The 14,747-nt window shown below is 37.4% G+C and overlaps 1 protein-coding gene across 4 annotated transcripts in view; it reads right to left on the reverse strand.

Moving 5' to 3' along the window:
• The window catches only part of JPH1 (junctophilin 1), an 83,630-nt gene that overhangs the window by 19,190 nt on the left and 49,693 nt on the right, over nt 1–14,747 (reverse strand). For all 4 annotated transcript variants that reach the window (XM_036403291.2, XM_036403273.2, XM_036403283.2 and 1 more), the window contains exon 3: nt 9,437–9,555. In XM_036403291.2, coding sequence (XP_036259184.1) covers nt 9,437–9,555 — 119 coding nt within the window. The remainder of the gene's footprint in view (nt 1–9,436; nt 9,556–14,747) is intronic.

A 14,747-nucleotide genomic window follows, 5' to 3' on the forward strand; every position in this document is an offset into this window, starting at 1 on the left:
TGCTTCCTTGACATGGACTAGACGGAGATCAAAAGCCTTGAGTTACTTATTTACTAGCCCCACGTACAGAGACACACACACACACAGACTTTGGCCAAACCCAAGTTTTTATGCCTCTGTGTTTACTCTGCTGTGATATTTACACAGCACAATACAGTTCTTGGTGTGACCTGACTACTTTACTGCCAGTGTCTCTGCATTTTGCACAGGTATTTGTTGAAAAGCATATGACACCGTGTTATCTCACAATGCTTTTGGAAAGTATCACAACGTCAACTCAAGCACACTTGAGCTGCCAGCAACAGCAATGGCAACAGAAAAGGAAATGGACTTCAGCCAAACAATTCACATCATAGGTAACATCACAAACTTGTGAGTCTAGCAGTAGGACGATGAAACAGATATTAATGCAATTCCTACTGGTACAAAAACCAGACTGCCTCTTCTCTCCATGTCAGTTCCTCCAATCTGAAATTAATTTGAGTTACCCTACCATTAACACACCTGCATTCAGAACCTAAGCAGTGTTTTTGTAATTTGCTCTTTTGTATTAACCAATAACTAAAGAATCATTAAAGATAAAAGAATCCCTAAAAAAAAGATTTTCTTCCTCTAATGGTTTATAAATGCATCATTAAAGTGCAGACACATACACACTAATGAATTTCAAAAACTGCCTGGCATCAGCACCTATTAATTTATTCTTATGTACCCAATCTCTGCTCCATTCCTGTAACTGCTTTAGCAGGTGACTGAAGTAGCTGTGGTATTTCCAAAACAGGGCAACATTTCCTAACTGTATCTGCATAGCAGTCTGTAAGCCTTTATACTTCTGGATTCAATACCATCTGAAAAATGCAACAAATTTATCTTACCTGGTAGAGGGCACTATGAGTGCTGCACAAGTATCTCTAACACCTCACTGGCACATCAGCTTATGGACACAGAAACTGCCCGTGACCAGCAATCTTAATTATGGCTTGCTTTACTTACCCAGCCTTTCTGTTGATGAATACTGACAGAACTTCAAAAAATATCTTCAAGATTACATGGTGATGCATATGACTCCTGTATCTAGGACAGGCTTCATTTTTCCAGGGTAGATAATATGTAGACATTGTATTTAATGTGAATGATCCCAGCCAAATAACACATGCACTATAATCTACTTGAATGCTTCTAAGCCTGCAGGCTGTTTAACAGGCGATAACTCAGAAGGTAAAATTTTAGCTTTTTCACAGAAAACCTAGAGACTACTTTACTTCATCTGAACTGCACTGGGGCAGCTGTTAACTGCAAAAGTAGGATTTTTTTAAGCTCTTAAAGGATGGGCAGAAGTGAAAGGCTGTAATCCTATTCTCATTGCAAGTGCATCTTCTCTGGAAGATGAATTTTAAATATAGAGAGAGACTGTTAATGTGGCATAATAACTGTCTTTACTCACTAGAATTCACACTTCTTTACATTTCTCCCAGCAGGTCCAGATCTTTCTGACATGATGATCCCCAACGTTCTACACAGTATTTCAGACTCTGTGTCTGTCACTGGGATCATGCAGAGAAGGGACCATTCTCCATGACGTGCTTCTGTATATACAGCCTGGAAGGGTATTAGCTACTTCTCTTATCACATTTCAAGTGCATGGCTATCATCCTGCTCCATGGGACTTTGGCAACTGACCTTAACAGGAGCAGGTTCATGTCTGCTGTCCAACTGGCCAAGTCTGTCAGCCTGTCTTAAGAACTGTTTTCCAGTAAATTCAATAAACAAGTGAATTTTTTGCCAAAGCCCTTTTAATCTTTACCTCTTTTAAAATCCTTATTTCATAAAGAGACAGTGCCTGTTTTTCTGAGAACACCCTTCTGTTCTTCCACTACAGAAAAAAGCAGAGCCTAGGATATGCACTCAGGGCTTGGGTTGTAGATGTCAACATTTCTTATGCCTCTGGAATATCTTCCAAAAAGTCTCAAAACCGGAAAGACAGTAAATACATGTGTGCCAGCAAACAACCAACCAACATTAATTTTGAATATACAGATAGGTGAAATAACATGGAAAAACTAGACAGCTTCAGACTCCACTGATTCTACAGATCTAGAGATGCATTACTATCTAAAATTAAAACTCCAGATAATTCTAAGGGATTAATGATTATATGATATGATGTCAGACTTAATTTTTTTAGAAGTCTCCTTTATCACCTTGTATTTCTAGAAAATACACTGGAAATTATGAACAGGAGTAAAATAAAGAGATTTGAAATTTACTGCTTTTGAAATATATGGCTTTATGAATTTTCTTGGAGGGTTGAGGGTTAATCCAATATTTTTCAAAACCAGTACTCATTAAGCTGTACCACACTTCCAGCAAAATTAATTTCTTGTATCTAGCATTGAAATTAATTGCAAAGTGTAAGAGCCTGGAGTGACTGCTGCACTGCAAATGACAGAACTGGAGAAACACAACAATCAATTTAATTCTGCTAAAACGAGGGTATATGAGCTGCTTAGTCTTTCATCCAAATCTTGCTTCTTTCCAATATGTTCTCATTCTTTTGTACTTTAAGAGAAACCCCACTTACCATGCCACTTACCATTCTGACCTCACACAGTGTCATTTCTTCCCCTTCCCATTAGTGCTTTAAGTTTTCATTTCTAAAGTCTAAGTTTGCAATATCCATTTACTGCTCTCTCCTCCAAATCTATCCCATACTCTTCAGTTTGGCAACTGCCCCTGGCAAAATACTTTCTGCTCTTCATCTGATACTTTTTGAGGAACCTCTGTGATTTTCTTAGCCACATTTCAGTATCAGCACTACACTACTACCCTCTTTTGACACAGGCAACCATTCTCCTCTTCTGGAACAAGTCTCACCTGTTAACATTTGTGATTTATCCTTTTAATTCATCCATATTTTTCTTTCATTTTTAAACCATACTTTCAAGGAAAATAACCTCCAATTATTCTGTTCTTGGACTCTCTACCTTTCTTTTACAATTTTCATCCTGTTTAATTTCACCATACAAAAAATACCAATTCCATGCTGGCTGTGTTTCAGTTCCAGGTTTTACTCCTGCTCAGACAATAATCTGAATGAATCACTATTACTGAACTAATAGGCAGAAATCTTCATCTCCTCCAAATTCTCAACATGGTCTACCACGTTGAGATTCTGATGAATCACACTGAACATTATTCTACATTATTCAGGTCTGTAATACTTTTTGGGCATCTCCCTAGATTCTCTCTAATTTTAAGTAAGTCTTAAATTTTGCACACTTTCTTGGAATAAAAGGGCATCTACATTACCCATCTATTTCTGTGGCCTTGACAAACACAGAATGCAGCTGCAAAGATTATTTTTCTCTAATGGCCAACATCACATGTTAAAAGTGTAACAGGAGAAACCTAACCTTTTAAACATAATTTAAATCTCCACTAGTATAATAAAATCCTTTCAAAATAGATCACCATACTCAACTGAAAATTAGCACTGTAAGTAAAGTTCTCAGTTCTTTGTTAGCTGAATTTCAACATGGAACAAATATTTATGACACGGTTATAAATAGGATTTATAATGGAAATTTTGACACTGTGATAATACTCCCATGTGATAGACCCTACTTCATCTTGTCCTTGGCTGGACACCATGACAGACCAATATAGAAATTCACTGGAGCAGGCCAACAGTGTCCTGGAAGGAATGGTTCTTTTTCAGAGCAAATGAACAATTTTTAACAGGAGAAAGGGAGCACTCACCTCTTTCTCTCAGACTACACCTGTAACTAACACTCCCATAGTGCCAGATTAGATATGTACACCCAGGCTAGAATATGAAAAGTTATTCTGAGATAGCAACACAGCACTGAAGTTAGTCCAGGCTTCAACTAGTTTCATAGTCAGATCCTGCAGCCTTTACTAAGCTACCATGAATTTCATCTGGATGCAAATCACCTAGCTCACTACTTATGCAAGTCTGTGAAAATTATAGTGATTGTGACAGCTTTATCTTTCTACCGGAAACTGGTTCTCTGTTATTAGTTTTAAAAGTTTATTTGCTCAAAACTAATAAGGCATATTTTTTCCTAAGCAAATAATTTGATTATGTGACTCAAAAGTATCTTTGAGAGACTGAGAAAGCATCCTGAATAATTAAGGCTATGCCTCTGCAAACTCCCTTTGCTTTGCCTTCTCCCAAGCAGGCTCTCCTGTCCCAGATGCATTGCAGGAACACTGAGGAGTGGGTTGAGCCAGCAGGTGTGTCAGGCAGTGCAGCAGGACAGACTCCCAGCAAGCTGGATGGCCCTCACCCTGGGCAAGAGGAAAAATGTGGAAAGAAGGGTGGGGGCATCTGTACCCAGGACTTGCTGAGACAGGTGATAAATCTGGAAGTCATGCTGTGAAGACTGGTATGACATGACTTATAAAAAGAAAGGGGAGAACAAGAATAAAGCTTGAAACTGGCACTTTTTCTTTCAATGCACCTTCTTTCTTTGATTTCTGGATACAACAGAAGTGCATTAGGATACATCTACAGGCTCTGCCTTCTCCAGAGTTCTGTAGAAAGAGGATAGAAGCAATAAATTGTAGAGAAAAAATGGCACAGCAAGAAACCTAGTAACAGATCTGTGAGGATGATGAAATCATATGTAGAATAAATTCAGAAAATGAACAGGCTCTTGTATGACTAAGAATAATGAAAGAGCTTCCGTATGCTTTAAGGCACAAACTGATGGAATGGCTGGTAACTTTATCAGGCAAAATGCTCATTGTAATTGGCTTTTGAAATAAAACTATCTGGTCTGGCACACATGCATTTAGCCAGTACATTCCAGTTAATTAGCATCAGCCAGAAATCTCTCTTTCCTGTCCATATGGAGTTTGCATTTTGAGAACTCGAGGAGGTGGTGATGGCAGAAAAGAGGAAGATGGGAAGGATGTTTTTTTCCTTAAGCTACAGATATCTACCACCGGTCAAAAGAGAATGTAAACCACGGTTCCTCTTTGAGGCATTAGTGGCCATTACAAATTGCCCTGTAATAAACTTAAAATGCTTATTTCTGAAACTAGTAATGTTCAGCATGTTAATATTGAAGCTTTAACAGTAGCCAAATCTTATAGTAAAATATACTAGTAAACCTTGCCAAATTCTTACTCTTATCATTAGGAAGTCTTTGCTCATATATTTCCCCTAAAGAAATTCTGTCCATCTCTAAACTTGGACAGCTTTAATTTATAAACTGCTCCTTGATTTCTCTCATGCCTTGTTTAGGAGGTCAAAGGCTGAATGAATTGTTTTGGTGACCCATGTATGTTCATCTGGCAGCTGGCTGGCCTGACAACTAATCTGCCAGAAAACAATTCAGATCTGAATTTCCAGACCTTAACTGCTCTGTGGTAAAGTGCCCAGACTGCTCTTACCCTGCAGCAAAGTGGTTGTACCCTTCTTTCATTTAATCAAATGTTATTCATTCAAACTGAATGAAAGAGCAGTATCCATTTGCTGCAGGATATATATGCACACAGACAATTATGGCTTAGCTGTCTAATCTGTGCAAGTCCATACTTCAGTTTACCTCCTGATAGCGTGTTTACAAGACCACATCCTAAAGACAGCCTGAGAATTTAGAATGAATGTGTCAGTCAAAGCATCCACTAACCTTTTGCAAGGTTAGAACAATACTCCCCCTTTTCACTGAGTATCAAAAACCTTTCTTTTCTGTTACATCTTTGATACAGTATTCCCATCAGTCATTTGTTCTTCTCTAAGTTCTACAAGAGACACAAAAAAGCACTTATTTTTTCTCTAAGTGAAGACAAATCTCAAACTGTCCCTGGATGACTCCCCTGAATGAGGCTATGACTCAGGTTTCATTTGTTTCCTGTCCTGGTGTGCTCTCTTTTGACACATCCACGAGTTTAGTGATGCCTGGAGAAAATAAACAGGTCAGAGCTGGGATTTCTCAGAATTTATTTCTTGATAAAAAGGCCAGAAAAGTACGGTCTCTAAAAAGAGTACAACATTTGTTAAATCTACAAAATGTAGAGCCTTGTGTTTAGGGCTCTGCAAAGACACACATCCTCCTAATTATTAATGACTAGCCAAATATCTGCTACAGCAAAAGTAGAAGCAGGGTCTTCTTGCCTGAGAACAGCATGAACAAACTCAGGGAAAACAGCTCTGTGCAACCTTGTGAGTCCTTACACTATGGCTCTGGCCTTTCAATCATACTTGGCTTTCCTTATATGCAAATAGTAAGGCAATCAATCACTGGGAGAGCTGAATCTCAAGATTTCTATGGTACCTCATTATTATTCTTACCTGCTGGATGCTACTTTACTTCCTACTGCTTTGGTCTCCTCTGAGTCTCCTTTTAAACTACACTACAAAGGTAGAGCCTCTTGGCAGCTTCTGATGAATGCCTTAATGAACATAAAGGTGAAATATGAGAGAAAGGATTTGGGAAGTATGAACTGCCATGGTACAATGAATAATGAATATTCACTGTAATTATAATTTGTGTGTAATATTAGGCTATATGCCCCAGAAAGTTGCTTTTTAAGAACCTGAAATTTAAGAGCTTTATCAAAAGGTTTTCAAATATTGAAATGGTTTTAGGCTACAAGTAATTAAGAGATCACTCATTAAGAGATCACTCATTAAGACAGAAAAGAATGCTTCTGTTATTTAGAGAGAGGTATTTGTATTTCACTTCTTTTTGTCTCTGTTTCAAGAGGCTTGTTGATATGCTACATATATTTACTGCTGATAGCATGCTTACCTACCCTACTAAACAGTTAAAGAAAGAAGAGAAAAATTACACTTTCTCATCATAATCTATTTTCAAGACTATTTGGTACAATGGAAAGGTTCACTTAACTATAGTTTCAGAGAATGAGAGAGAACACTTACTGATACCTTTTAGCAGCACTTACAGATACTGTAAAAATAAAAAGCTCAAGCAACAAAAGAAAACCAAGAAGTGCTATTAGGAAGCAATAACAGTTACCTTCTCTTCATTCAAATACATGAAAAAATGCTATATGAAAAGCAGATATTTACTTCTGTTTGTGTGAGTGAACGTAAATACTTGGAAATAGTTATCTATTTTATTACCATAAATGACAAAAGCTAACAGTAACACTGTCCAGTTACTCTTGGTATGACTCTTGGAAATGCTTAAACAAACAAGTATGTGTACAAGTGAGTGGGTTAACTGGTACCACACAGAAAAAGTGCATCTGAGAAAAGTATCACATACACCAAGCCTGGAAAACATCTCAGGCATGGCAGTACTTGAAATCATCACAATGATTTGTGAAGCTGCAGGAGTTTATTTGGGATAACTGAGATTTAGTTAACACCTTGGTATTTAAAAGTTGTTTGCATAATGGGAGGAGATTTTTTTTTTCAAATGTATAGAAATATGCTGTATTTAACTATCTTGGGAAAAATTAGAGAATTCAAAATTTGGAGTCCAGAAAACATATTTATCTTTTGCTAGGAGCTAGCTAACCAAGAGATATTTCCACACAGAGAACAGAGTAAGTAAACTTTGAGAAATGCTTGGCTGTGTCATTGCACACATATCCAGCTTCACTTGAGGACGAGATACAAACTCTCCTCTTTTGTAAATAGAATAAAAGTTTCAAATGAGAGGAAAATAAGATCCCACACCTTCTCTCCCATATCTCAGCTGATCTGTCAGCAATGCTACTTCAATTCCTGTGGCAGGGAGTAAAAAGACACCTTCTTGATCTGGGTGATTTCTTGGTGTCAAATTTCACACTGTCAGATGTTGGCATTTTCACTCAAGTACTCTCGTAATTGCTTTATTTGAAGGGTTTGGCAGCTTTTTAGTAGTTTCTTTCCAAATGCTTCAATTATTTGTGTGGCTAAGGTTATAACTTCTTAACTTATGAATGGCAAGATGGTCTGCTGCTGTAAACTGGGATTTCTTCAGCTGGTGGAGAATGAAATAATGAAATAATGAAATAATGAATAATGAAATAATGAAAACGACTTGACTATGATAGCAGTAAATATGGGCCAATAATATAAATGCACAGGAGAGGTAGTACTGAGGTCATTCCCAACAGTGAAAAGTACATATTTATACTGTTTTAAAGCTAGTAAATTCTTACTACTGGAAATAGTTCTGTTGAGTTTTGCCAACAGTTCTAGACTGCCACGTTCAGAAAAGATGAATTTATATCAGGATGTGTACAAAGAAAGTCTGCAAGACTGGTAAAGGGAATGAAAATTCCAATCAGGTGAATACTCCTTGACTTAGGCACTAAATTAATACAAAAAGAGGTCCTCAATGCACCCAACCCCAAAACACATTCTCTCTCTACAACTAAATACTTCGGAATAAAGAAGAAATCAAGCATTCTCTAAGGTAACTGACAGTAAGGATTTAGTAACAAGTTATATATAGTGACCACTTGAACTAAAAATTGAAGTAAATAGGTGCGTTATTAGAAAATGTTGCAGAATGCTGTTCTTTGCTTTTTTGGGTCATTATAGCCTGCATTCACTATATGGGTGCATTTAAGTAAGTTTGTGTCTGAAACAAGGATGAGCAGAAAATGACAGTAAGTGAAAATGAATCTCAGAGCTATCATCTCTATTAGCATGCGAGTACAGGCAGATCCTTGAGAAGTAATAACAAGATATGACTCAACTCAATTTGACAGGTGAAAGAAAGGGCAGACATGAAAAGACATTAAACTGGCAAATGGAGTTCCATTTCATCTATCCAATTTTAAGCTAAAGAGCAGTACACAGAAATATGAACCTCATGGAAAGACAACAGAAAAACAATGCAAAACCAAGTTTGCTTCTTCCTGCAGCAACTTTCCAAAGCCTGTGACAGATGAAAACGGGCTGCAATGCTGATGTAGGTGGGACAGACCTAATTCTATGCCACTGTGAATATAGAACTAATGTTCTACAGAGCACCCCAGGCATAACAGAGGAAGCTTCACTTGCAGGTTATGTATGTCTAATGGTAAAATATTCTCCAAAATTTAGACCTTCGCTAACCAAGACTGTCAGGAATTCTACTGGACAGTAAAAAACCTATAGATCTTCCCACTAATAAACACACTATAGAATGAATCCAAATTTCTGTTGATTTATCATTGCTTAAGTCTTTGATACTGTCCTGAATAAACTATTAATCTGAGGCAAAGTTATATGCTTGATACTGACTTTTCAACACTCAACTGTTTTCGTACAAAGAAATAGTCACCAAATTATTAAAAACAGAGAACAAAATCTCCTTGAACAATGTGCACTCTTCATGACATACACATGACTTACTTCTGTATAAAAGACAACATTCAAGATGGAATCAACACTTGAAGTTAACACAAAATGTTTTCACTGCTATAAAACAAATAGCCCCATAAAACCCCAATCTACAATTACCTGGTTGGTAGAAATTTGGTGAAAGTTCTCTGGCAACTGCTCTTGCAATATCACATTCCTGGCGAGCAGCCTGAGCAGCCTGATCCGCAGCATCAGCTTTAGCTCTTGCGTGTGCGGTTCTGTACAAAGCAGAAAAGAGTTTATATGCAGAGGATCTTGCATCAGGTGCATCAAGCATGTGAGAGCAAAGAACCCCAGCCATCATACACTATCCTGTACAGGGCACTCTTAGACAAATTGTTGTGAGGAACTGCAAATCAGGGAAGTATTTCAGGATCAATCACTATTCCTCTCAGCTCTTCAGTCCTATTCATCCGTGGATCCCATTTATTTGCAGGAACACAATTTACAGCCCAAGCTTGTAATTAAAATTCCTAAAGAGAGGGAAAGAATAGTATCTGACAGAAACACAGGATTAGGGTTTATTTACATGTTACCAGAATGTGTACAGAAGTGCACAGAAGGTCAGACTGGCCACCGGACTGACTCCTAAACAGGATTCTGGGAGTTCAGGACACATGGTGCTCAAAGGAACTGAGGAATGTTACCACCTTTACCACATTTCAAAGCTAATGCTGGGTCAGTGCTGGGTGCCATGTGGAAATTTCTGAAGGGCAAAATTCAAGTATATTAGCCCAAAAAATAGGAAATGTCTTCCATAATCAGATCATGTTGGTAAGGAATAGCCTGGAAAATGTGTTTAACATTTCAATAGGCTTTTGTAGAAATGGGAACTTAACTGTCCTAAATTCTTGTAACTCTCTGAATTTCAAATCCAAAAACAGTCTGAAAAGGCAACTTTTCTGAAGTCAAGACAACAGTATGGAATACTTTGGTAAAGTAATCTGCACTCTGCTTCCTCTTTTTTCTTTTTGCTATTTCTCAAAAACCTTCAAGAACAGCTTCTGCGAAGGCCTCTGGTTCCAGACTGCAAACTGATAGTTGTGTTACTGCAGGTTTACATCATTGCATGTCCCATCTTCCCTCTCCACTTCATTTTCCAAACAGTCATCTGTTTAAAAATTCCTGATGGTAGTGATCTCTCTGTGCCTCTACCGCATCAGCACATAGCCTAGAGCTATGAAATGGCTGGTTAGAATAGAGGGGAAGCTAAACATGGCAAACCAGCAGAATATTTTGAGGCTCTAAAGATATTAATAACATTTTTAAACCAAAAAACATTAAATTTCGTGATCTCATCACTTTTCTCATAACATTCTAATAGAAAACTGACACAGAAGTAAGAAAAGACTTAATTAACAGGACAATAGCATCAAATTTTATCCCATGTGCCTGGTAATAGCAATGAGTAGCAATTAAATAAATGAAAATTTCTAACAACTTCACTGTAAAAATTCAGTTTTATTTTCAAGACATAATGAAGGGTTCTCTGTGTTTTAGATAAAAGAAGAATTAAACGTTAGCATTAACCAGAATGAGCATTGAGAGATTAACAGTACGGCAGACTTTGCATTTCTAAAAGGATGTTTAATCCCATAGGGTACTAGTACAAACACAGACATAAAAAAAACCACATAGACAGTTTCATCTGTGGTGCCTGGAGAAGATTTATTTAAGTTACATCCTCCCTAAAATGTGTGTGGGGATAAATGTTGGATGTTCTTTCAAAGCTTAGCTAGTCATAATTTACTGGATAAATATTATCTTATGCTACCTTCTTGAAGATCCCCCTAGGTCTGTGAGAAAAAAGATAATGAGCAAATGAATTGTAACACCTTTGCTCTGTACTCAGGATGGGGGGAAAGAAACTGTTAATAAAAACAAATACGCTGTATAATCCCATATGTGTTCTGTGCAGTTCATGAATGGGTGCATGGTATGTGCCTGCTTAGTAACAGTAATCAAACCCGTTCTTTCTCTAGAATCATTATTTTCAATTAGATGAGCTATTCTTAGCTCCTGCATAATTATGTCTATGTAGCATAAACCTAATGAAGCAGTCCTAGCACTGGGACATTGTTTTGTGAGACAATAATGTAGTCTGCTCATAGATAAACTAGACACTGGTCATCTTTTTGTGATGAAAGAACAACCAGACGACTCCCATATAAAAATAGTCTAATACTATTGCTACCACTAAGACAGACATTTTAAAATCTAATATACCAATCAACCAGCACCAGTAAAACATACTGCCAGGATAATACATTTATTTATTGATTGATGCCTATGAATTTTCTATATTGTTATATACAGGAAGCAAAACAGACATTCTGATGAAAAGTACAGTATCAATTAGTTAAGGAATTAAGTGGTGACATGAGTAAGAAGCCAGTGAAACTTTGTCACATGAAGCTGGGCAGAGCAGGTCACAACAGGAGGAAGCCAAAGGAACAGAAGGTAAATGAGCACAGCTTTCCTTGGCTGCCTTATCTCACACCTCTTTTTTCAACTCACACTTCCTGCTATTCTGCCCCTTTTGTACTCCCAGTGAGGAGCTCCAGCAGAGCAGAACAGGAGTGAGCACTGCCAAGGCATGTCCCAGCAGTGACACACGGGAGCAGAGCTCAGTGCTGAGGCCAGCACCGCAGGGCAGGGCACAAGAACATGTTTATGCTCCTGAGCAGGCCTTTGACAGCCAGACTGAAGAGTGTGCACATGGCTGTGCTGAGACACTTTCCTGACAGCCTCCTCACCGCTCATGAGCGGCGACAAAAGTGACAAGAAACGGGGAAAGTGGCAGAGCTGATCCTCCTGCACAGAAGAGGAGCTCCGTGCCCTGCCCCAAATGCAGGCTCTTAGCTCCGTGCAATTGTTTGCTATTTATCACCTTGGCATTTGGCTGCTTCTCTGGCTAACTTCAGCAACGTGTTTTATCATCTCCATTTGCAACTGCATACTTAGATAAAATTTAACTTCTTGCATGCTTAATTCTAAGTGTCAGACTCAAATAATTGTTCTGTTGCTATTTATTTCCCTGTTTTTTTTTTTTTATTCTGACCTCCACATTTGATCTGCCTGTATGTTTTCCAGATGACTTGCTTACAATTACTGCTGCTTGATATTACATTTTGTCTGTACTTGTTTTATTCTGCCTTGAACTGACCTGCACACTATCAGACTAGTATTATCAGAAACTATGGAGAAATATTTAAGTTTTGAATGACAATGTTTGTAAAGAAGAACTATCCAAGCAGAAATAGAATCCATTTGCTCCATTTATGCTTCCTACAGTTTTGGAAAAGTTTCTTTACCTTTCATTTTGGGGGTAAACAAGTTTTGTTTGCTCTCAGCAATTATTCATAGAAATTTAAGTCTATGATATATCACGTCAAAATGACCCACAACTGAAGGACCACTACCTACTTGAGAGCTGTTTTTTTCCTCCAGGGAACTCTATGTCCTTTGCTACAACAAGAGATCTTTATGAGAACTCTTGAAAGCAAAACTTAAAAAAAAAAAGGTCTCCTTTCCTATCCCCAGCCAAGAAAAAGACTGCGGTAGGTTTTTTTCCAGGAAGGATTGAGCTCATGTTTCAGCAGCAAAATAGAAATTATGCACGAAAGAAGGCAGCAATCCACAGACTGCAAAACAGTACAGAAAGATAAGTAACCTGCTTTGCAATGCTGCATTCTAATTCATAGCAAAGGACCTTTAAGGATTTTTTTATTTGAAGTGAATAGGCGGCTCTTTGTAAAAAACTGATTTCTCAGCAACTGTACTACCTAATACATACTAGTAACTTTCTAATTACTGTGTGGTTATATGTGCATTTCTCCTGGAAAGTATCAGGACTATCATTAATATTCAACATGATGTGACAAACACATGCTTGAAAGCTTTCAAATGAATACAAAAATAAAGTATTTACCAAAATCAATTAATATTTAGAGGGACAATCTAACACCTCACTAATGAATGCACAGAGATGGTAAATTTAACAGAGACAGGGGCTTCAAATTAAGTTGTATCTGTAGCAGGAATCAAACTGTACTTACATTAAAAAGAATTTGTAGCTATAGCTCCTGGGGAGTCCTAGTACCACATGGCATCATGTGGAGTCCCTGTAGATACCTGGTAGATGCCAATATATCTGACACCTGGTAGGTACCAGACACAGATAGCACCAGTCTCTGTGATCAGTGAGTGAGGGCTCAGGGACCAATGCCTGACTGAAAACCTGAGACACTGCATACCAGGGTCTGATTTTTAGAGAAGCCTAGTTTTTCTAGACTGTGGGACAACTGGTATCACCACTGATGTCTTTCTTTTCTGTGTTTCACTGGGTAGGTAAACAGGAACACATCATATTAACTACACTCAAAAATTGTAAACACAGAGCCAGAGGCTTCTTACAAGCAGCTCCCTCTTTCAGCAATACTATGGTCAGATTTCTATCTATTCATGTATGAAAAATAACTTGAAGGAGGAGTGCTGAGGTTTGAAGAGCTTAAACAATATTATCTCCCCTTCTGCAGCAACAATGCTTATATATAATGCCATGTGTCTGGAATGCATTATGTAATGTTTATCTAAATTTAAAACCCATTTAGAACTGTCCATTACCCTCCAGATTATTTTGTATTTCCATGGTATCCTTCAACGCACTTGTAATGCTGCCTCATTCAGAGTCAACTAAAAATGTAAGCAGCATATGTTTACTTTGTTTCTTTCTTCAGATTTTATTAAACACACTGAATCCAGCATAAAGCTTTCCAGGAGCTTGCTTTCTATTTCTTAAAATTGTAAAAATAATTCTGCTTTCCATTTGCCAAGTATATGACACATAATTATGCTCCTATCACATTATCCTAAACTAATAATATTTACAATGTTAAATTAACAGATTTCTGTATTGTAAGAATAAAAATATCAGTAATGGCCAAACCTACATGAAGTTCTCAAGAGATATTTTTTATTAATGACAGGTATCAGGTTTATCTGTGTAACATTATATATTGTGTATGTAATGTTGCCAATTACCATCCTTCTTGAACCTGGAATTCTCTAAAAAGAATCCTACCTTCCTAAATTCTAAAATGCAGTGCTTGTTCTAGGAAACAGAGAGTATTGTCTTGGGGCTTTTTCCCAAGTATAAAACTTTCCAACATCTTCACATTTGTTTCTATCTGTCAGAGAAAAACTTACAATCTGCAAAATCAAGTGTTGGTAAAATTGGTACAGAGATCCATAGCATTTCCAGGTAAAATGAACCGGTGAGAAAGACTTCAAGGGAAGTTCTTTGCTAGATGAATTTTTTCCTTGCCCCCATTTTATTTCTATATTCTCCTCATATTATATATCAGGAATGAATGTTTAATATATATAGAACATCTATGCATTTTTTAAC

Source organism: Molothrus ater, chromosome 1 (genome assembly GCF_012460135.2).
Source record: "Molothrus ater isolate BHLD 08-10-18 breed brown headed cowbird chromosome 1, BPBGC_Mater_1.1, whole genome shotgun sequence".
Classification (NCBI taxonomy): domain Eukaryota; kingdom Metazoa; phylum Chordata; class Aves; order Passeriformes; family Icteridae; genus Molothrus; species Molothrus ater.